The 23,820-nt window shown below is 45.0% G+C and overlaps 1 protein-coding gene across 5 annotated transcripts in view; it reads left to right on the plus strand.

The window, feature by feature from the left end:
* The first annotated feature begins 131 nt into the window (after positions 1–131).
* Positions 132–23,820, plus strand: part of LOC129684027 (solute carrier family 23 member 3) — a 101,564-nt gene continuing 77,875 nt past the window's right edge. Inside the window, exons 1-12 of one of the 5 annotated variants that reach the window (XM_055617113.1) lie at positions 132–374; positions 499–656; positions 765–862; positions 1,034–1,107; positions 1,306–1,487; positions 1,793–1,913; positions 2,596–2,710; positions 4,507–4,760; positions 5,168–5,273; positions 5,534–5,701; positions 7,421–7,516; positions 8,041–8,549. In XM_055617113.1, the coding sequence (XP_055473088.1) occupies positions 207–374; positions 499–656; positions 765–862; positions 1,034–1,107; positions 1,306–1,487; positions 1,793–1,913; positions 2,596–2,710; positions 4,507–4,760; positions 5,168–5,273; positions 5,534–5,701; positions 7,421–7,516; positions 8,041–8,330 (1,830 nt within the window). In that variant the 5' untranslated portion in view covers positions 132–206 and the 3' untranslated portion in view covers positions 8,331–8,549. Of the gene's footprint in view, positions 375–498; positions 657–764; positions 863–1,033; positions 1,108–1,305; positions 1,488–1,792; positions 1,914–2,048; positions 2,052–2,595; positions 2,711–4,506; positions 4,761–5,167; positions 5,274–5,533; positions 5,702–7,420; positions 7,517–8,040; positions 8,550–8,876; positions 8,979–14,437; positions 14,615–16,084; positions 16,313–23,820 lie in introns of those variants that run through there. The other 4 variants (XM_055617114.1, XM_055617112.1, XM_055617110.1 and 1 more) reach the window with 4 other exon arrangements.

Consider the following 23,820-nt stretch of genomic DNA (forward strand, 5'->3'; position numbering starts at 1 on the left):
TAGGTTAATGGCTGATGGAATTTGCACAAGAGCTGGGCAAAGGTGAAAGAGCTGTGTCCTACTCCCAAACCCTCATCCCTTCTCTCTGCTTCATTAACACCCCCACCCCCTCCCTACTGCAGCCAGCTCACTCCACCCAAACCCTCACCTCTTACTCTCTACTCAACTAGCCCTCAGCAGCCAAGACACAATCAAGTCAGGACAGCATGAGCCGATCACCTCTCCATCCTGTTCCTCTCCTATCTGTGGGCTCCCAGGATGCCCCTGTTCCCCTGCCACCATTGCTGCCCCGTCTCCAGAATCCCTCCTCCCCCTCTTGGGCTTCTCGGTGTGGGCCTTCTACCTGGGGTCTCAGCTGTCTTCTGGCTCTACAGGTAGGGGTAGAGGTATAGGAGTTGGCATCGGCTGAAATGGGTATTTGGAGGGAGTCAGTGAACCATGAGAAACCTACATATAGGTACTTCTGAGGCTCGCCCCTCTCCATTCCTCTGTCTGCAGCATTTCCTGGTCCTGGCATCTCTGCTCTGTGCCTCCCATGTATTGCTGCTTTACAGTCTTCCCCCTGGAGGCCTCTCATATTCACCTGCTCAGCTCCTGGCTTCCAGTTTCTTCTCGTGTGGTGTGTCTACAGTCCTGCAAACTTGGATGGGCAGCAGGTGAGGGGAACTCCTTTGAGAGAGGGAGTAGTCTCCCAGAAAGAGACTCAAGGGAATCCTGTTGACTGCCACATGTTTCCAAGCCTGCTGGGGCTGCTCTTCCTACAGGCTGCCTCTAATTCAGGCTCCATCCTTAGAGTTTCTTATCCCCGCACTGGTGCTAACAAGCCAGAAGCTTCCTCTGACCACCAAGACACCTGGAAATGGTAAGTATAGAGTAGAGGCAGGCTAATGGCAGAGGTACATGCTGGCTGGTGGTTGGGCAGTGGTACTATTGCTAGGCATTGTAGCGGTCTTGGGATTATGCCAGTTATCAGCTAGGACATTAGAGCACTTAGTCTCCATTTATGTCTCTTCTCTGTACCCCAAACTTCCAGCCTCCCTCTCACTGCGCCTGTGTAATGTGACAAGCTGCCATGGCCTGGAGCTCTGGAACACTTCTCTCCGAGAGGTGGGCACTTAGAAAAATACAGCAGGAGAACCGGATGGTCCCAGCATGTAGAGTCTCTTATTTCCGTCATGTACATATTGATGCTATGAGAAAGGAGCTAGGCAGGGGCCTGTCCCTGGAATTAGTTAGAAAGCCCAGGCTGAAGTCAGCCCTATTGAAAAGAAAGTCTTCTATCTTTCCTTTCCTCTACTCCATCAGGTGTCGGGGGCAGTGGTGGTATCCGGGCTGCTGCAGGGCACAATAGGACTTCTAGGGGTGCCTGGCCGTGTATTCCCCTACTGTGGGCCACTGGTGCTGGCCCCCAGCCTGGTTGTAGCAGGGCTCTCTGCTCACAAGGAGGTGGCCCAGTTCTGTTCCGCACACTGGGGCCTGGCCTTGCTGTACGTGAGTCCTGAGAGGTGTGGGATGGTGGCCCAGTGGGTGTGCAGGCCCTGGGGAGGGCAGAGCTGCTCAGGTTCCATGGCTCCCTGGGCAGAGATAACAGTTTTTCGATTTGGAATCCAAGGAATCCTTAATTCATTCAGTCTCTCTGATACTCATAGTCACATGCTATGGTACCTTAGGGTATCTCCCTACCCTTTCCATTTCTTCCCAGGTACATCCTTTTATGATAGTCTGCTCACCTGCATTGCCATCGTTCAGGGTTCTGATGCTGCCGACTCATAAAGCTTCTTCTCTTTGCTAGGCTCATCCTGCTCATGGTGGTCTGTTCTCAGCACTTGGGTTCCTGCCAGGTACCCCTCTGCTTCTGGAGGCCAGCTTCAACCTCAACTCACATTCGTATTCCTGTCTTCCGACTTTTTTCGGTAGGTGGGGCTCTGGGCAGATGAAGTTGGAGGGGCTGACTGATGTGCACATCCAGGTGAGGCAGCACACACCTGTGATTCCAAACTGGCGAGGTGGAGGCAGGAGGATTCAGGCATTCAAGTTCTGCCACTTAGAAAGTTTCAGCCCAGCCTGGGATACACGAACAAAAACCATTAAGACACTGCTGCTCTTCCAGAGGACCTGAGGAGCCCTGTTTGATTCTTAGCACACATGTGCGTGGCTCATAACTGCTGATAACCCCTGCTTCAGAAGCCAGATCCCTCTTCTGGCCTTCCAACACTGTCCCCCCCCCTCCCGCCCCCCACATACACAAATAAAAATAAAACAGTTGAGTCAAACATGGCGGCACACATCTTTAATCCTAGCACTTGTGAAGCAGAGGCCGGCAGTATTCTGTGAGTTGGAGGCCAGCCTGGTCTACATAGATAGAGAGTTACAGGACAGTCAGGGCTACACAGAGAGACCCTGTCTCAAAAATCAAATCAAATCAAATCAAATCTAATCTAATAAATAAAATCGTTGAAACAAATGAAAGTGTGGACTGACATGGAATGTTCTCTTGGTCCCCCCACTTCTGAGTTTCTGTTGACCCCACCCAAGCTGACTCAGAAGGTTCCGGGGGAGGAGGGAGCTCTTTTCCATCTCAGTATTATCCTTCAGGTGCTTGCCCCCGTGGCCTGTGTGTGGATCATCTCTGTCTCTCTGGGTCTGAGTGTTAACCCCCTGCAGCTATCCGACCCCACTGAGGCACCATGGTTTTGGCTGCCTCACCCAGGTAGGTTTGCTCCTACACCCCCATTCTCTTGCTCAAATCAAGGTTTCTATTTGCTTGAACTCAGCATTTAATTCAGCCAGGTGAGGAGACACGCATCTGTAATCCCAGTACTTTGGAAGTAGAGGTAGGAGGATCAGAAATTCAAAGTCATCCCCAGCTATATATCAAGTTTGAGGCCAACCTGGGCTACAGGAGACCCTGCCTCAAACAAACAAACACACAAACAAACAAACAAACAAGGCTCACAAAAGATTTAAGGGAACTCATTTCTCACTTCTGAGTTAAACTTTCTTTTCTCAAAACGCAGGTGGAGAAATCACCAACTTACAGGGCCTCGTCATCCCATCTCCCCATCCCCCTTCAATGCAGTGTATTATTTGGGTCAGCGTTGGGGTTACTAACATATATAGTCAGTCTCCACCCCACTGCTTAACGTCTGACCAATTAACAAGTTTACATTGCCAGCCTCCGTGGGCATTTTTTGTTGATAAACGGTGTAGTTACAGCCTTGGGGTCGGTGTATGTGAGATTTTGTCATTCATGTTAATTTGTCATGGTGGTAGGGGTCAGTCAATGCTAGCCTCATGCGTACACAGCAAGTGCTTTACACTGAAGTCTCTAAGCCAGCCCTTCATTTAACAGCATAACGATGGCCCGCTGAGTTCTGATTAGGCCCTAAGCACATGGTAGGCATAGTGGTGATTACAGGAATAATGATATCTGCTTTATGGAGCTGATGTTCTGTTGGGGTATACAGACAGGTATCAAGGAAGTTCCTGTGTAAATGTGAGGTTGTTGTGGAAGGCGTTACCTAAGGAAATAATGGGGAATTTGATGCTATTATAGAGTTTTGAGAGAATTGTTTTTTTTTTAAAGAAGTGTTCTTTTTAAATATATTTTTATTATTTCTTGACATGTTCCTACACGTATACACTGCATCTTGATCTTATCCAACTCTTTCACTCCCTGCCAACAGATCCCCATCCCATTTTCATGTCCTTTAAAAAAGTATTTACTGAATCCAGTTCATGCTGCCTGTGTGAGCATGGGTGTGGGGCCATCTAGTAGAGCAAATGACTGTCTCCAGCAGCCATCATCTTACATAGCTCCTCAGCTTGGGTCCCACTCATGCTTCCATGCTGGACTCATGACTGGCTTGCTCTTGTACAGGTCTTGTGCAGGCAACCACAGCTGGAGTGCAAAGGTCATGTCAAGACAGCATCACATAGCACCCCTCCCCAAGCCCCAGCTCTTACTTACATTTCTTTTTCTTTTTTTTTTTAGACAGGATCTCACATAGCCTGTGTTGGCCTTGCAATGTAGTCAAGGATTGCCTTAAACTCTGAATCCTCCTGCCCGTACCTTGCAAGTGTTATAATTACAGGGATGCATTACCACACCTGAATAGCAAAAATATATTTGAAGTAGTGAGATGAAATGTAAGAGCTGAAAAGAGTAGGACTTAATTGGATAGGAGGCAGGAAACAACAGCATAGTAGGTAAATAGCAGATGCAAGGGCCATATGGTTGCTAGGAACACAGTAAATCCACGGCCTAAAGCAAGGCTAAGGTGTTTGAAGTATGGTGGGAAGTGATAGGAAATGAGACTAGGAAGAGAATTTAGAGTCAGACCAAAGATGACCTTGTAGATCATCTCCTGGAGTGCAGTGGTTTTGCCTCCATAGTATTATGTTGAAAAGCTTGAGCCTTTGGGATTCATGTGGCAGGAGCATTTAGAAGAAAGGGATGTTCCAGGCTTGAGTCTGGCCTCCAGGTGACTCCTCTTTTATCCTTAGGTGAGTGGGATTGGCCCTTGCTGACACCCAGGGCCCTGGCTGCAGGCATCTCCATGGCTTTGGCAACCTCCACCAGCTCCTTGGGTTGCTATGCCCTGTGTGGACAGCTCCTGCATTTGTCTCCGCCGCCACCACATGCCTGCAGTCGAGGGCTGAGCCTGGAGGGGCTGGGCAGTGTGCTGGCAGGGCTGCTGGGGAGCCCCCTGGGCACTGCCTCCAGCTTCCCTAACGTAGGCACAGTGAGTCTTTTCCAGGTATGTGCATCTGAGACAGGACTGGGGAATTGGAGGTACAGGGGCTGGAACTCACACTGATTGATGGCCAGCTGGGCTAGCTCCCAATCAGTCAGTTCTCTAAGAGAGGCGCTTTTAGAAGTGCTATGAATGTGGCGAAATAGGAAATTGCCATGCCAGGTGCATTGGGAGCTCTGCCAAGGCTCATTCCAGCGATGACTGAGTTAGAAAAAGCCCTGTTCTCTTGGGAACTTCATAAAAAGGAAGTATATAGCATAATTCGAGAGTAGTAAATACTATCATGAGAAGAGTGGAATGTGGGCTGAGCCAAAGAGCTACCTTTGGATTGAGTGGATAGGATGTTTAGAAGGGTCACATGGGCCAGGCAAGGAGGTGGCAGTGTTTTCTAGTGTCTCTTCTTCATGCAGACTGGTTCACGGCGAGTAGCCCACCTAGTGGGGCTGTTCTGCATGGGGCTTGGGCTCTCCCCAAGGCTGGCTCAGCTATTTACCAACATCCCCCTGCCTGTGCTCGGTGAGTGAACAAATGGGAAGACAGATATTGGAATACTATTTCCCCAAGCTTGGCCCAACCAGTTGGCTAGATTGATGTCGTTTCTTTCTAAATAGCTTCTCTGAGTGGATATGAACATTTGTGCTTGTTTTCTCAGCTGAACTGAGTCTCTGAATCAGAAACAAGCCTATTGGTTATCTTTCCTCATTACAACCTGCCTGTCCTATAAACCCTGAGCTTTGCCCTTTTCCTTCTGCCTTGTTTTCTTCTGTGTGAGACAGGTGGGGTACTGGGAGTGACCCAGGCTGTAGTTCTGTCTGCTGGATTCTCCAGCTTCCACTTGGCTGACATTGACTCTGGGCGAAATGTCTTCATTGTGGGCTTCTCCATCTTCATGGCCTTGCTTCTGCCAAGGTGGCTCCGGGAAGCCCCAATCCTGCTCAACACAGGTAGGTGGGGTGGAGAAGAAAAAAGGAGTTTCTCAATAGTGGGGTTGAGATTTTAGGCTCTCTGAATTCTTGGCCTCACAATGGGATTTTTGCATATACTTCACGATGCTAGCAACATTCCTTGGTTTTATTTCTATTGCTGTGGTAAAAGCACTCAGACCAAAAGCAACTTAGGGGAGGAAAAGTTTGATTCACTAAACAGTTTTGGGTCACATTCCATCACTGAGGGAAGCCACGGCAGGGACTCAAGGCAGAATCTTCAAGGCAGGCCTGCTTGCTAAGCTACATGCTTTACTTCCAAACAAGGAACTCATTTCACAGTGAAGTACAGCAGGAACCATGGGGAATACTGCCAGCTGGCTCGTAGGCCGGCTTACACTTGGCTGACAGGTCAAGACCACCTGTCTAGGGATGGTTCTGGCTATGGTGGGCCAGGCCCTACTAAATCAATTACCAATAAAGTCAATCTCCCACAGACAGGCTCACAAACCAATCTGATCTAGACAATTCCACAATTGGGACTGTCTTCTCAGATGACTCTAGACGGTGACAAGTTGACAGTTAAAGCTAACTAGTTACAAAACCCTTTCCCTAAAACACATTTAAAACAAACAAACGCTAACTAGGTCAGGGCACAAAAGTCCTTCTAGGCTGGGCGGTGGTGGCACATGGCTTTAATTCCAGCCCTTGAGAGGTGAAGGCATGCGGATCTTTGTGAATTTGAGGTCAGCCTGGTCTACATAGTGAGTTCCAGGCCAGTGAAGGCTACATAGTGAGATCCTGATCAAACCAAACCAAACCAAACCAAACCAAACCAAACCAAACCAAACCAAACCAAAAGCAACAACAAAAATCTGTGGTACTCAATGACAAAGAGCAGCTTCTGTCTGAGGTGATCCAACAGAACTGAATTGGTCTTTGAGGATGGGAAAACTTAAACATATTTGGCAAATGGCCATTTCTGAGTGTGAGTGACAGGGTCACATTTTGGAACCTAGACTGGCTTCAAACACTTGGCAATCATCTATCTTCCTTCAGACTCCCAAGTGGCAGGATTATAGATGTAAGCCACATGCACAGCTAATAAGGTCATTCTTGATCACGTTTCTATCATATATAAAGATAAAAGATAGGGCAGAAATAGTATATGCTGAAAGTAGCAAAGAGCCTAGTTTATCCAGAGCATTGGTTTTCAACTGGGGGATGATTTTGTCCCATGGGGAACATTTAGCAATGTCTGGAGACTTTTTTTTTTTTTTAAGTCATAGTGGGGAGAAAAAGGACTGTTACTGGCATTCACTGCTTGGAGAGGTTGTTAAACATCTTTTGATGCACTGGACAGCTCCTTATAATAGAATCATCTGGTACAAAGTGTTACTAGGACTGAAGTTGAGAGGTTCAGGCTAGAGCACAGAAGGTCAGAAGTGGGAGAGACTGGGGCTTCTCATCTGCCACTTTACAGAGAAATGGAACCTGGGACAAAGGGTATCTGGAATGGTATGTGGGTGCTTAGGAGACACATTGTTGAGAAGGGATGCTATGGGAAGGGTTTGAGTATGGGAATGGAGTGTGTAGAGGAACAAAAGGTAGGTTGGGTGGAATGACAGAGAGCCTAGTGAGATGTGTCCCTGGCCTGGGACTTAGTTTATGTCTGAAAGGGAAGACTTATCCCCTGGGACAGTATTAGTTACCTTCCTGCCTGGCCCAAACCCTTTGTAGGCTGGAGTCCTTTGGATATGTTCCTGCGTTCTTTACTGGCAGAGCCCATTTTCCTAGCTGGTCTTTTGGGCTTTCTCCTGGAAAACACCATATCTGGTAAGTTGAGACCAGATGCTAGGGAAGTGGCTCAGTACTCATTACTCCCTGGATTGGCCAATGACCTAACCAACCCCTCCTTTTACTTACTTAGTATTTAAAAAATAATTTATTTTCATTTTAAATTACGTTTGTGGGGGCCGGAGAGATTGCTCAGCAGTTAGGAACGGTGAATGCTCTTCCAGAGGACCTGGGTTCAATTCCCAGCACCCACATGGTGGTTCACAACTGTCTGTAATTCCAAGACCTGACACTCTCACACAGACATACAGACAGGCAAAACACCAATTATACATAAAATAAAAATAAATTTAAAAAAAATCATATGTAAGTATATGTGTCTGTGGATATCAGATACCAGTGGATACAGAGACCAGTAATGCCAAATTTACCCCAGACCCAGAGCTAGAGGCAGTTGTAAGCCACCTGATACGCTTGCTGGGTCTTGAACCCTCTTTAAGAGCAGTACCAGCTCTTAAAAGAGCTGAGCTACTTCTCCAGCCTGACCAATCCCTCTTTTACAGGTACACGGACTGAACGAGGCCTAGGTCAGGGGCTGCCAACTTCTTTCACTGCCCAAGAAACTCAAATGTTTCAAAAGTCCAGGGAGAAGGCTGCTCAAGAGTATGGGCTTCCTTCACCGGTCAAAAACCTGTGTTCCTGCATCCCGCAGCCTCTCCATTGCCTTTGCCCAATGCCCGAAGACTCTGGCGATGAAGGAGGGCCCTCTAGAACAGGAGAGACAGCTGATTTGTTGCCTAATTCTGGGGAGTCATACCCTACAGCAAGCAGAGATGGATTTAGGTTCCAGTAATTACCAAAACCACTATTTTTGTCTTTATTAGTTTAGCAGTAATTCTCAGCTTGCTGGAGTCTCACCTCCAAGGCTGTACTTTCTCTCAGCGAGGTGTATGTGGCCCACTAGTAGAATGGGCTGCCTTTCCTCTTCATAAGGGTTTAATGTTCAGGAGTAGGGGCCATGGTTTAGTGGGTGATAAGTAAATAAACGGGATTTTTGCCTGTGAACTGCTAATGCTGCCTGAATGACCTCTAGCATTCAAATATTTACTCAGTGCTTCCCATGAGCAAGGTCCTACATCCACAGGTATGAATATGACAGGGTCCCTGCCTTCTCTATGCATTTAAGATTTAAATTAGTAACGAAAATGTAAACCGGTCTAAAATACAGATGAAAATAATGCTCATGGGGTAGGGAGGAAGTAGTATTTCGTTTCGATTGGGGAGAGCAGGAAAGGAATTAGGAAAGCCGCAGAGCTACGAGTGGTCTCGCCAAGTTAGGTTTCGGGTCCCCGCCCATCACAGGTCTTGGCTCCGCCCCGTACCCCAAGACCCCGCCTTCCCGAGTGTGTGTTGCGGGGGGGTGGCCTCTACCCTAGGCCTTTCAGTTTGCGAAAGAGCAGGCCCGCCGTGAGGAGGTTGGGAGTTCCTGCAGCCGTTGACGGTAGGTGGGATCGGTTTGGAGTCGGCGCCGAGATCCGGGTCCGGCTGGCCGCCGAACACCGAAGAGGAACTTGCAAAGCGGCTCTATACTCGGGCGCTGTTTCCCAACAGGGACCACGCACCGCGCGTACTTTGGGGCAGGCCTACAGGAGTGGGCGGTCCTACGCATGCGCAGTCCCCCCCTTGCAGCTAACGCAAGAAGCGCGCTTCTTTACGCCAGCTGGGCCGGGGTAACTTTGTTGCCCGCTGGGGTCTTGAGCCATACCTGCGTGCAGCGGGTGCTGTAAAAACGAGAGACGGGAGACCGAATTCCTGCCGGGGTAGTGTTTGGACGCCGTAGGGCGCTCCCGGGGTGGCCTCTGGCTGCAGGGCCTAAGGTTTGCCCTTTGGTGGCACAGGGCGTGGGCCCGCCTGCTGTTCTGTAGGGCCTTGCTGCCCTCTGTAGGCTGTGGTAGCAACTACCCCTGAGAAGAACCCTCGGTGGGCAGAACTTGATGCAACTTCACGTTCTCCCTCTTAAAAGACAATTAAATCGGCGAAGTTGCTTAACGAGATCTTTGAAGACCGGTTTGCCCGGGTTGGGGTTTAGGAGGGGTGGTGGCGATGGGAGGGGAGTAAAACCCCGGAGGACTTAGATTCCTTATTCCTCTCTCCATGCTGGGCACAGTCTCAAAGGTCCCAGTCCGTTCTGTCACTAAGTTATCTTTTGTTTGTTTTTGTTTTTGAGAGCCTCTTGCTCTGTTGTCCAGGTTCGTCTCCAACTCAAGATCCTCTTGCCTCAGCCTCCTGTGTGCTAGGATTACAGGCATGCCTCATCATGCCTGACTCACTGAGTTATACTTACCTCAGCCCAGGCTAAGTGGTAGGAGCAGCCAGCCTGGGTCTGGTGCTGAATGCCTTAGACATTTTTATAGGACCAGCTGTCCCTGGCCACATTAAAACGACTTCCTCCCATTCAGACAAAACCATTGACTTGTGGGTTTTGACCTTCAGAACTTAAGGAGGGACCAGTTAGGCCAATAAACTCAATTTTGGTGACTTAGAGTGCATGCCAGGATGTGCCTATAAGGGAAATTAGAGGGTTTGGCAACTTCGTTTGTATTTCTAATCTTTCCCAATGTAAACTCTTGCCCAGTGATGACTCTTTAATCACTCCAAGACCAGTCTATCCTGTTGGAACAGCACATGATGGAAATAACCATCTCCACATACAGAATTTCAAGGCTGCTGCCAATAACTAGCGTAGATGCAGTCATGTGTCATTTGAAATGGCCATGCTTTTGAGAACTGGGCTGTTAAGCGATTTCATCACTGTGCAGTTATCATACAGTGCACATAGTTGAACAAAGATGGCAGTCATGTCACTAGGTTCCATGATCTTAGAGGGTCCCTGTCATATATGCAGTATGACCATACACATTTATATTCCTCCTGTTAATTACAATGCAAACTAATTATCGTCCTGAGACAGTGCTTTGAAAACTAGGAAGACTGGTGGCTTAGACTGAGTTGGAAATGACTGTTCATCAGGTTTAAACAGGAATTCCATTATTTTCTTTGAAGTCGTAAATTTTCGTATCCTGGGGTTTCCCTTCCTTTCATACTTATAGATGAAATAATGAAGGAAATTATATGACTTCTTGTGTCCACAGAAAAAACAAATTCTGTCAGATTTAGTTACTACATATTTAACTAGGTTGAGGACACAGCATTCCTTTTGGAGGTAGAGGAGTTCCAAGCTGCACAGAAAGCATGATGCTGGTGATGTGGGCCTCAGGGTGGGGAGGTACCTCGTTAGTGAAGGGGAATTGTCATTCCCCTGTGGCATGAAATCTGCTGCCTGTCGGTTTGTTGATAGGGACTCGGGACAGTTCTCTTGTTCTTATTAACTCTTGTGTGTCACTCTGTGCCTGTCATGCCACTGTATTCCTGTGTCAGTCATCACACGCATTACTAACGTGATGGCGGTCATGGATATCTTCCATAATGCATGTACACATGAATTTTCCATAATTGTGGAGGATTAATTTGAATGGACTTTGAACAAGAATTTCTGTTTTAGATAAGGGGGAATATGATCAAGTACATTATCTATGTATGAAATTGTGGGAGGATAAATAAAGACTTAAAAATGAATCCCTGTTTTAGGTATTTTTTTGAGACATGGTTCAAGCCAGCCTTGAACTCACTATGTAGTTTGAACTTCAGTTTACTTAATTGAAATATCTATCTACCTATCTGTTATCTATCTATCTATCTATCTATCTATCTATCTATCTATCTATCTGTCTATCGTCTTTCTTTCTTTCCTTCTTTCTGTCTATATTTATTTTGTGTGTGGGTAAGGATTTGTGTACGTGTGTGTGTTCATATATGTGTATATATAAGCACACTGCAAGTGAAGGCCAGAGGACAATTTCAGAGGTGGTCCTTAGGTGCCTCCTACTGTTTGTTTGAGATAGAGTTTCTTGTTAGCCTAGGACTTCATTTAGTAGGCCTGGGTAGCTGCCCCTCCTGAGCCTTTCTTGGCCTCTCATCTTGTCAGTGCTGGGATTACAGGTGCATGCCATCTCACAGGCCTTTTATGTAGGTTCTGGGCAATCTGAATCCGGGTTCCTGTGAGGCAAGTGTTTTACCAGCCATCTCTCCAGCTGATCCTGATCCTCCCACCACTCCCTCCCCAGTGCTTGGATTACAGGGGCAGATCAAGTCTGCCTTAGTGTTTTACTGTTTATTCCCAAACTTCCTGAGTTTTGCCTTCTCTCTTTTTCTTCTTATAAAAAAAATTATAACACCTATTTGGTACAGATGTGGAGGTCAGAGGACAGCTTACAGGAGATAATTCTTTCCTTCTATCATGAATCCTGAGGATCTAACTCAGGTCCTCAGGTTTCTACAAGTGCCTTTTTCTGTTGAGCCATCTCACTGGCCCAAACTTTGCTTTTAGAAATTTTTTGTTTTGTTTTGTTTTGTTTTTGAGACAGGGTTTCTCTGTACAGCCCTGTCTGTCCTGGAACTCACTCTGTAGATCAGGCTTGCTTGGAATCCAGGCATCTGCCTGTCTCTGCAGGACTAAAGGTATTTGCCACCATGGCTCAGTCAAATAATTTGAATGTCCTGCCCACTTAGGACTTCTGATTTTTTTTTTTTTTTATGAGAATCATTTTTTTTTTTCTTTCTAAGTGTTCTGGGAAAGATAGCATCAATACATATTTTAGGATTTAAATAAAGAATTAGTAGGAATGGCTTACGTTTCCATATTAAAGGCATCAATATGCTGAGTTTTAAACACTATAGAAGAATCAGATCTGCTCCTTCTTTCCCTTTCCTCCTTCTCTCCCTCTTTTCCTTTCTACTTTCTTCTGAAAGGTTAGTCTGTCTCATGTTCTTAGGTCTAAGAATCGCTGAAGGAAGAACCCAGGCTCATAGTAGTATGTAAAAGCAAAGAGTGTTTATTCTGTAGAGAAAACCAGCATGCTGGGGTCAGTCACTCATACAAAATGTTGCTGACCCTGAGGGGAGCTTGCAGGAAGGCTCCTTTTAAAGCCAGAAAGGGAAATTTCTGCTGTGACTATGTGACCTCGATTGGGATTGGCTAGTGTCTATTGAAGCTACGTGGCTCTGACTCTGATTGGGTCTGCCTGGCTCCCTGGAATTAAGTCTTCTCATTACCCCCTCAAGTAAGATCTTTTTCTAATGCTGGGCATAACCATGCAAGGGGCACAAAGCATGACCAGGAGAAACAGAACTAAGGGCCTATTTTCTGGTTTGTCAATAGGTAGCCATTTGTCCCTTATGCCAGAGTTTCTTTTGACTTAGCATTTCAGCCTGTTGGGTGGGACAATGGGCGATACATTCTCTTCTGTAACTTCGTGCAGTTGACTTTAGGGCCCAGGAAGGCTGGAAGTCTACTCAAAGGTAGGCAATGGAGCACTTATAAAGAACAGGTGGTGTACTCATCTGGGGTCTGTTTGAGCTATGGCAGGTGGATCCACATCTTAAGACTTTTTGATTTCCTGAGGCTTATATGAATTTTGGTTTACAAAAAGAAGTATATTAGTATTACCATTGTACTGAGATCCATATTTTAGAAAAAGCAGCTAACAGGTGTCTGTAAGACAGAAGGAGTAGACTCATGCAGTTGAGACCTAGTAAAAGCTATAGCTTTGGATTAACAAACCATAAACATTATTTTCTTGGTCCAGTGGGCTAGCTATATAGATTGGACAGAGGCGTTTTTAGCATAACGAGAAGCACAACCAAAGGGAAATTAAAATCTTGACCTTGTGACTGAACAGTAAGCAGCTAGTGCTCCAGTAGCTTATCAGAACTCCATTGATCAGTGTTAAAACTCTGAACTTCTGAGATCTTATAACAACATAAACATAACAATAGCATAGAGGGGAGAGCGAAATCTGAAACATTTTTTCATTTTTATGTGCCTTAAATTACTTTCTTATATCATTGCAACTTGCATTTACATACCTTAAAACACCTTCCTATATCCTCCAACCTTTACATCTTGCATTCACTGACCCTCAAACACCTTCTTAGACCCTCAAACACTTTCTTAGAATATATATATATACATGTATGTATGTATATGTATATGTATATATAACTTTCATTTGTCAACCTTAAAACACCCTTATAGATCCTCATAACTTAAACTTTTGTATCCTCAACCTTACATACATTTTACATTTTTCTCTCCAGTTATTCACCTCAAGGCACAGGTGGTTGATTACTGGGAGCAGTCATTTAAATGAAGGAATAGTAAAAATTTACACTGGAATCTGTGTGTCTTTAACATGAAGCCTGTGAGCAAGGCAAACCTGTTTACCTTTTTAAGCAAGAGGTCTAGTACCTAGTAGCTTTAACTTGCTAATAAATTGACTAATAAGCTAACAGTGGATCTTCCTGTCCAGGAATCCTGAACTCTATGCCTCCATCAAGTTCTGGGATTACAGGCATACACCACCAAACTGGTAGAGACATGTTTTCTATTCTCTAGGATCATGGTGTGACAAATATTCTTGCCTTTAAAAAGGATTTAAAATTTTCTTATTTTATGTGTTTGAGTGTTTTTGCCTGCATGTATGCAGATAGTACAAGTGCAATGCTTGAAGAAGGCATTGGATACCCTGGAACTGAAGTTACAAATGGTTGTGAGCTGCCATGTAGGTACTGGGAATTGAACCCCAATCCTCTGGAAGAGCAGCCAGTGCTGTTAACTTCTGGGCCATCTCTCCAGACCCAGATTCTGGATAAATTTTAGGTTCGTTGTCAAGGTGTAGTTAGGTTGAGGCTAGGCTGGTTATGTAAAGGGAGTTTGTCCTTTCATGCCTATGTTTTACTGGGGAGGATTTGCACATGATTTCAACTGACATGAAGTTGTGAGTGGTCCCTTGGGGGCTGATTTTCCTGGGAACACTGTGCTAAATTAGGACTTTCCTGCAGATGGAAGAACTAGAACAAGACCTGTTGATGCGGCCGTGGGCATGGTTACAACTTGCTGAGAACTCGCTCTTGGCCAAGGCCTCCATCACCAAGCAGGGTTATGCCTTGCTGATTTCGGATCTTCAGCAGGTGTGGCATGAACAGTTGGACGCTTTGGTGGTCAGCCAGCGAGCCAAGGTGAGAATATAAGTGTGAAGAGAAGCATCACTGTGAAGCAGTGTGCTTGCTACCTCTAGGACATTAACATCAGCCAGCCTGGGGGCTGGAGAGATGGGCTCACCAGTTCAAAGCACTGGCTGCTCTTCCAGAGGTCCTGAGTTCAATTCTCAGCAACCACATGGCGGTTCATTACCATTAATAATGAGATCTGATGTCTGCTGGTGTACCAGCAGATAGAGCACTCATATTTGTAAAATAAATAAATCTTAAAAAGAAAAGACATTACTTTGCTGAGCATGGTGTCAAACTCTTTTAATCCCAGGCAGATCTCTGTGAGTTCAAGGCCAGCCTGGTCCATAAAGAGAGCTACAGGACAGTCAGGGCTACACAGAGAAAACCCATCTCAAAAAACCCCAAAACAAACGGTTAAGCTAAAGCCTCTTAGTACCTTTCCAGAGAATGGAAAAATGTGACCCTATCTATGAGGACAGATAGAAAAAAAGGCAAGCAAGCAATGACCTTCACTCAGCAAAAAGAAAAACTTGTGTCTTTGAGATAGCATTTCTTAGCAACAAACCCAGACTTCTTCTGGGTAGCTTTTGACCTGCAGCCAAAAGTCCGCAGCCCCTAATCTTCAAGGATGAGCTAACCACCCCCACCTTAAATTGCAGCTGCATCCACACTTGGCAGGACTGGCCAAGCTTGAGCACCTAAGACTAACCAATTATTTTACTTTATAGCTTCCTCATTCAAACCTAAATTGCCAAGACTGCAACTTCAAATCTCCCTCAATTTTTCTTTTAAAAAACTAAAGGCCTTTGTCTCCAGGTGCCACTCTTTGCTGACCAGCAGGGGTGACCCCATTTTGCAATGGTTAATAAACCTCTTGCTTTTGCAACGAGTCTTGGTCTGGGGGAGTTTCTGGGAAAGGCGCGATCTTGAACTTCTGAGCTGTGAGACCCCAGGTCTTACAAAACAAACAAATGGGTAAATAAATCAATACCTTGGCAAGGAAGGCTGAATTTGTTTGAATCAACTATACGTTCAAATTATAGGTTCAACATCCCTATCCTAAAGATCCAACATCTGAAATGCTATAAAATAGGAAACTTCACATCCTCAAAACTCAAGCACTAGATCTTGGATCATTTTAGATTTTGGGTTTTGAGATAAAAATCTACGCATGTGTTCCCAAATCCAAGAAACTCAGAAATCTGAAATAAATGAATATATATTCTTTATTACAATCATGCATAATGTCTTCTATATTGTGTACACAGGCCCTGAGTAAATTGCTCTTGACCAGGACAGAGCAGTGATGAAAACTAGTGGCTCTTCGTGACGTCGTCTTGCCTTCGTCCTGCAGCAGTGCTTTTCTCTTTGCTTCCCCTTCCCCTCCTTCCCGCTGTCTTCGTGGGATACCCTTTGCTCTCCCCTTTGAGGCATTTCCTTTTAACACGCTCACCCTGTACTGCTGCTTCTCCCCAGGAGCTGAACAAGCGCCTGACCGCCCCGCCCGCAGCCTTTCTTGGTCACCTGGATGAAGTGCTTCGCCCGCTGTTTAACGATTCCGCCCCCCAGGACACTGCTCACCCTGGCAAAGCCACCTTCTCCTGTGATCACGTGGCTGAGGCACTGATTCTGCGGGTGCGGAGTGAGCTGTCTGGTCTCCCCTTCAATTGGCGTTTCCACTGTATTCCAGCTAGTTCTTCACTGGTAGGTGCAATTTAGATATGGGTTGCAGGTTGAGATCCCAGCTACTTCAGGTAAAGATATGGGTGCCTTTATATTTTCTGTAAACCTTGTTTGAAATTCTAATAAGAAAAAAGTCTCCCTGGCTATACAGGAAGCTAAGGGGAGAGAGCTTTAGCCTTGCCTTGCAAAGGGAGAAGAAGTGTTTGGGTCTGCACACTTTATTCGGTGATTTCATCTATTATTATTATTATTATTATTATTATTATTATTATTATTATTATTATTTGTTTGTTGTTTGTTTTCTGAGACAGGGTTTCTCTGTGTAGCCTTGGCTGTCCTGGAACTCATTCTGTACACTAGCTGGCCTCAAACTCAGAGATCCACCTGCCTCTGCCTCCTGAGTGCTGGGATTAAATGCATGTGCCATCACTGCCCAGCCAATATTGTTTTAATGACGGAGTCTCCTGTATGCTAGGCTATGCTTGAATGACCTCATGCTTTTAACTGAGTGTTAGGATTGCAGATACACCACCATGCTCAGCTTATGCAGTACTGGGAGGTGGAACCCAGGGCTTTGTGCTGGGCAAGCATGATACCAACTAAGGTACAAACCTGACTTTTCTTGATTTTTTTTTTTTTTGAGATAGGGTCTTGGCTGGCCTGAAAGTGATAGAGATTGGCCTGCTTCTGCCTCCAGAGTCCTGAGTGAGTGCTGTTACCATACCTACTTTTCTTGATTTTTCTTTTTTGTCTTATTGTGTAGCTTTAGATGCCTTGAAATTACTGTACAGTCTAGGTTTGCTTTGAGCTTGAAGCAATCCTCCTGCCTCAGCTTCCAAATGCTGGGATTTGGAATTTTAATTTTAATTGCTTTAATTAAATTTTTTGTTTTAATTGTCTCAAGTTTTGATTTATCAAGACCACTTTGATAACAGAGTGGAGTGTGATACTTTTTACCCATATTCTTCTCTTTTAAGATTTTCCTACAAGATAGACATTATTCTTTTTTTTTTTTTTGGCAGAACAGGAAACCAAGATTTAGAGAGACCCTGTCTGAAAACAAAAACAAAAACAAAACAAAACAAAACAAAAAACCCAAAAACCAAAAGACATTTTCAAATCTGGGCATGACTATACATAGTACTAGGGAGATAGAGGCAGGAGGATCATGAATTCAAGGCTACATAGTGAGTTTGAGTGAGTTTGGGCTACATGATACTCTGTCTCAAAAACCAACCAACTGCTGGGCATGGTGACAAATGCCTTTAGTCCCAGCACTTAGGAGGCAGAAGCAGACATATCTCAAGGCCAGCCTGGTAAACTGAAAGAGTTCCAGGATAGCCAGGGCTGTTACGCAGAGAAACCCTATCATGAAAAACCAAAGAAAGAGAAAGAGAATGAGGGAGGGAGAGGGAGAGAGAGAGGGGAAGGAAGGAAGGAAAGAAGGAGGGAAGGAAGGAAGAAAGAATTGACTTTGGATTTAGTATGTCTGGTTTGAATCCCATCTTCCTCTCTTTGGGGATTTGAGGTAGTCTATAAACTTAAACTAGCTAGGTGGTGGTGGTGCACGCCTTTAATTCCAGCACCCAAGAAGCAGAGGCAGGCAGAGCTCTCTGAGTTTGGGGCCAGCCTAGATTACAGAGTTCCAGAACAGCCAGGGCTACACAGAGAAACCCTGTCTCAAAACAAACAAACAAACAAACAATGAGACCCATTTCCAATATCTCAAATCCTGGAAGAGGTGACTTTGATGAATCACTGCTTGCTAGGCGGTGATGGCACACACCTTTAATTCTAGCACCCAGGAGGCAGGGGCAGGTGGATCTCTGTGAGTTAGAGGCCAAACTGGTCTACAAAATGAGTTCCAGGATACCCAATGCTTTACACAGACAAGTCTTGTCTTCAAACAAAACAGAACAAAGCAAACCTAAAACAAGAGCAACAACAACAACCAAACTTAAGCTAGAAGCCTTCAATTTCTTCTAGATATCCACCGTTGTTGGTGGGAATGTGAAATGACACGGGCAATTTAGAAAATAATGCACGTGTGTGCTGGTGCATGTGCAGACAGGTGTAGACACGTGGGGGCCAGATGTCAACTTCAGGTGTCTCCTCACCTTCTTCTTCTTCTTCTTCTTCTTCTTCTTCTTCTTCTTCTTCTTGTTTTTAAAGACAGGGTTCCTCTGTGTGGCCCTGGGTGTTGTAGAACTCACTAGGTAGACCAGACTGGGATTAAAGGCATGTGCCACTACTATCCAGCTTCAGGGGTCTTTTTTTTTTTTTGAGACAGGGTTTTTCTGTGTAGTCTTGGCTGTCCTGGACTTTCTCTGTAGACTGCACTGGCCTCAAACTCACAGAGGTCCACCTGCCTCTACCTCCCTGAGTGCTGGGATTAAAGGTGTGAGCTACCACGCCTGGCTCACGTGTCTTTTTTTTTATATATATACATTTTTTTATTTTTTATTTTATTAATTACACTTTATTCTTTTTGTATCCCCCCATAAGCCCCTCCCTCCTCCCCTCTTGATCCCACCCTCCCTCCCCTTTCTGCATGCATGCCACTCCCCAAGTCCACTGATAGGGGAGGTTCTCTTCTCCTTTCTGATCTTAGTCTATCAGTTCTCATCAAAAGTGGCTGCATTGTCCTCTACCGTGGCCTGGTAAGGCTGCTCCCCCCTCAGGGGGAGGTGATCAACAAGCAGGCCAATCAGATTATGTCAGAGGCAGTCCCTCTTTCCATTACTATGCAACCCACTTGGACACTAAACTGCCATGGGCTACATCTGTGCAGGGGTTCTAGGTTATCTCCACGAATAGTCCTTGGTTGGAGTACGAGTCTCTGGGAAGTTCCCTGTGTTCAAATTATCTTGTTCTGTTGCTCTGCTTGTGGAGTTCCCGTCCCCTCCAGCTCTTACTATTTCCCACGTGTCTTCTTTAATCACTTCTCTACCTTGTGTTTTTGAGATAGAGTATCTTACAAAACCTGGAGCTTTCTCATTTGACTGGACTGGCTGGCCAGCAAGCCCCAGAAACCCTCCCGTTGCCTCCTTAGTGGGGGATAACGGGTGCTTACTGCCTTTTATGTGGGTGCTGGAGCCTCAAACTCAGGCCCTCCTGATTGTGTGGCAAGTATTTACTGACCTAGCTATCTCTTCTGCCCCCAACTTTTTTCTTAAATTGAGTGCACCCTACATAATCTAGCCGTTCTATTCCTAGATATTTACTTGAGAATGATGGAAACACCTGGGTAGTGGTGGCACAGGCCTGTAGTCCCAGCACTTGGGAGGCAGAAGCAGGCAGACCTTTGTGAGTTAGAGACCAACCTGGTCTACAGTGTGAGTTCCAGGACAGCCAGGGCTACATAGAAAAACCTGTCTCGAAAAACAGACAAGCAAAAAGAGAGCATCAGAGCCCTGGAACTGGAATTACAGATGGTTGTGAGCTGCCATATGGGTACTGGGAATTAGATGAACTGAGGTCCTCTGAAGAGCATCTAGTGCTCTTAACTGCTGAGCCATCTCTCTGCCCCATGTTTTGTTTCCAAGCTAGAAGTAACATAAAAGGTTAAACAAATGGTTAAAATAATTATGGTATATCTACAATATATGTTAAAAGAACAAGTTGTCAGAATCAATAAACTGTTGTATTCCGTACTCTGCCACAGAGCTATACCTCAGCTAAGAATGCTCTCTGATGTTGCCAAGGCCGGCCTCTACCTGTTGTGGACAAGACCACCTCAGTCTCACAAGTAGCCCTGGCCTCAAGTGGGCACCATTGTGACTGACTTCATGATCAAAGTGTTCTGTGAGAGGTGTAGGGCTCAGACTGGCCAGCAGAGCAATCTGCAAAAGTATTATTTTCTAGTTCCCACTTCAACGTGTAGTCTGCTTGAAGTCTTCTATAGGTGATTCAATAGGTTGGCATCGATAAATGACTGTGGGTGGAACAAAGAGCTTTTTTTGTTCTTAAAGGTTTTATTTTTATTTTTAATTATGTGTATTTCCCTGTGTGGGTTTGTGTACACGAGAGGCAGAAGATGGTGTTGAATCTTGGAATTACAGGTTATAGTGAGATGCCCCGAAGTGAGTGCTGGGAAACAAACTCATGTCCCCTGGAAGAGCAGCGAGTGCCCGTAACCTCTGTGCTATCTCTCTAGTCCTGCAGAGGACTTTTTGAGAGACTGTTTACTGGTGTTTATCTGTTTGTCTGGGACTTAGCAAAGCCAAACTTGAATGCTAGAACTACTCAGTTATCATTGGTTTGTGATGCTGGGGATCAAGCCCAGGGCCTCACACTTGGTAGGCATGCACTCTGCCACTGAGCTGTACCTCCGCTAAGGATGCTCTCTGATGTTGCTAAGGTTGGCCTTTACCTGTTGTGGACAGGACCACCTCAGTCTCACAAGTAGCCATGGCTACAAGTGTGCGCCATTGTGACTGACTTCATGAAGAAACTGCTAAGGCCATCCACAGGTCCTGCCGTGTTGTAAACACGTTTGCTGACTTTACTGAATTCCTTGTGAAATCTTTCATCCTGCTTTAGATACAGAATTTCAGTCATTCAAAACCCCTGATTTTTTCCTAAGTGACACCAGGGGGCACTGTTTCCTCAATGATGCTTGTTCTGGCATCTTAACCATTGGGACCACCTTTGAGAGTCCCTAGCCATGGCTGATCTCTGTGTATTAGATAGTCCTACAAATTCAGAATAGTGTGAAGGCTGTGGGGAGGCAGCTTTCCTGGGGTTTATGGGCTCTGGTAATTTCTTCTTTCAAAAGTACAGAGTGAGTCAGGGGTGTAGCTCAGTGTTATAGCACCTGTTTAGCACCAGCCAGGCTCCGTCCCAATTCTGGGGGGAAAGGCAATAAAGAACACTTGAGCCTGATTAAAAATGTTTGAGGGAAAATGGAAGGAGAAGGTTAGTATTTTAGCAGTCTGCCAGCTGAGGAGCTGTCGTGTGACGGAGGCTTCTGTGTTTAGAGAATGAGCTCTGGCCAGCCACAGGAAGACACCGGCATAGAGCAATTGGTTAGCAGGTATATTTTGAGTCCATATAAAGTCCTTATCATTAAACTAAGAAGACTGTTATCCCAGGGAAACCCACGGGGCTGCAGGGAACTTTGCAGGGAAGAAGCGAGAGCTGGTAGACACTGTCAGGGGTGTAGGTGGCTACTATTTCAGGCGGATGTGTGTGTCTGTGAGGTCATGCGGTTGGAAGTTTTGTCTGTTACTCATTCTTGTGATTGTTGACTCTTTTTTTTGAATGGGCAATTCATGCCAAAGGCAAACATTTCAAGCAGTATTTAAAGGTATACAGCTTAAGAAACAAACAGGGTTTTTGTCTACCCTAAAGCAATTACTGATATCAACTTTCTGTTTATTCAGTCTTTTTTTTTTTTTTTCTTTTGAGGCAGAATCTTACGTAGTCTAGGCTATCCTCAAATTTATTATGTAGCCGAGGACCTTTAAACTTTTATCTTCCTGCCTCCACCTCCTCAGTGCTGGGATTATAGATGTGTTACCTGGTTTCCGGTGGTCCTAGGGACTGAAACTGGTGCTCCATGCATGGGATACAAGCTCTTTACAAGCTGAGGTGCATTCTCAGCCATCTTCTCTTTTTCCCTGATGGCACGTTGCTCTGTAGCCAGCTAAAGTTTGAAATATTTCTGCCTCCATTTCCCAGGTGCTGAGATTACAAGCACAAACCATCACACCTTGTTATTAACTTTGGGGACTTAATAGTTCTTGTTTTGGTTTGTTTGTTTGCCTTTTTTTTTTTTTCTTTTTTTGGGACAGGGTTTCTCTGTGTAGCCATGGCTGTTCTGGACTCACTTTGTAGACCAGGATGGCCTTGAACTCAGAGATCCACCTGCCTCTGCCTCCCTGAGTGCTGGGATTACAGGTGTGTGCCACCTCAGCCAGCCAACTTAATAGTTCTTAATTCTCTGTAGGAATTGTGAAATATACAAGGCTTTGGGTCTCTGTATATATAATTCTGCATCTATTTCCACTTGTGACACATTTCTCTTCATTACTCCTTTTTCCTATTGTCTGTTCTTCCTAGCAACTAATGTAACTTTTTTTTCCCTGCCTTTTTTTGTTTGTGTTTACTTTTTTTTTTTTTTTTTTTTGAGACAGGGTTTCTCTCTATAGACTTGGCTGTTCTAGACTCGCTCTGTATAATCCCGGTACTCCAGGAGGCAGAGGCAGGCCAGCCTGGTGTACAAAAAGCGAGTCCAGGACAGCCAAGGCTATACAGAGAAACCCTGTCTCAAAAAACAGAAGAAGAAGAAGAAGAAGAGGAGGAGGAGGAGGAGGAGAAGGAGGAGAAGGAGGAGGAGGAGGAGACGTGTGCAGCATTACTATAGGATTATGGTGGGCTATGAGAGAACATGTTCCAACACATTTTTTTTTTCTTGTTGTAAGGAATAAGGGCAGTAAAGCTGAGGTCATATGAGGTAGCTCAGGACTAAAATCTGTCTCCTGAGTCCCCAGTCTGTCGATGGTTTGTTTCACTGTACAATCTGGATGTAACTCTTGTGGGGACAACTCTGTCTTGCCTGAGATGCGTAAACATTCTGTAGGAGACCAGAAGACTTTAGGGAGTGGGGTCACAGTGTGTCCCCTCTCTGGAAAGAGTTGTACCTGTCACACTTCCTGGCCTATCGTGGTGACCTTCAAAGGCAGAGGGCTCAGTAGGTGGGGGCTAAATTAGCTTGTGAACAGCTGGTCTTCATATTTTGCTTTCAGTGAATGAAAAGGGGTGTCCCTGGCCAGAAACACTACACAGTTTTTTCTTGTTGTACCTTTGGAGGTACACTGATCTTTGACATGGTTGCATGTCTTTTATTTTTTTTTTATTTTTATACCGGTCTGTTTTTTTTATTGCCACTAATACATATTTTGGGGACTTCTTACCAGCATTTATCTAAGTTTGAAAACAGAGCAAGGCTCTCAGGCCTAAGAGAAATCATTTTAATGTAAATCTAACTTTGAAATTAATTATAGCTCAGGAATTCAGGGTGATGTGAAATTATTTGGGAAGTTGAAATATTTCCTGATAAGAAACACTTTTTTTTTCTATATAGATATTTGTGGTCCAATAGATCATCCCATTTGCCTGAGACCCTGGAATCCTATTTCAATAGACATGGCATTGGCTAAGAACTATTTTCTTACCATATTTCATGCTGTTATATTTAGCACCTCAAAGGTGGTACTCTCCAGCCCACCATGGTGAGAGGCTGGTTATTAATGTTAGGAGTTTCTGTTATTTGAGGGGTGCCACCAAATGGCCACTGTGGTTGTTTGGTTAGCAATGATAATTATTTTCAGTTCAGTCCACCAAACCTCTATTGGCCTTCATACAATTATTTGACTGTTTTTGTAATCTACCTTGACCAGGACCAAACTTATCAAAACAATTTCTAGGGCATCAAGTTGGGCCTAGACCTTTTTATTTTTATTTTTATTTTTATTTTTATTTTTATTTTTATTTTTATTTTTATTTTTATTTGAGACAGGGTTTCT

Source organism: Psammomys obesus, unplaced genomic scaffold, assembly GCF_907164565.1.
Source record: "Psammomys obesus unplaced genomic scaffold, mPsaObe1.curated_primary_1811, whole genome shotgun sequence".
Classification (NCBI taxonomy): Eukaryota; Metazoa; Chordata; class Mammalia; order Rodentia; family Muridae; genus Psammomys; species Psammomys obesus.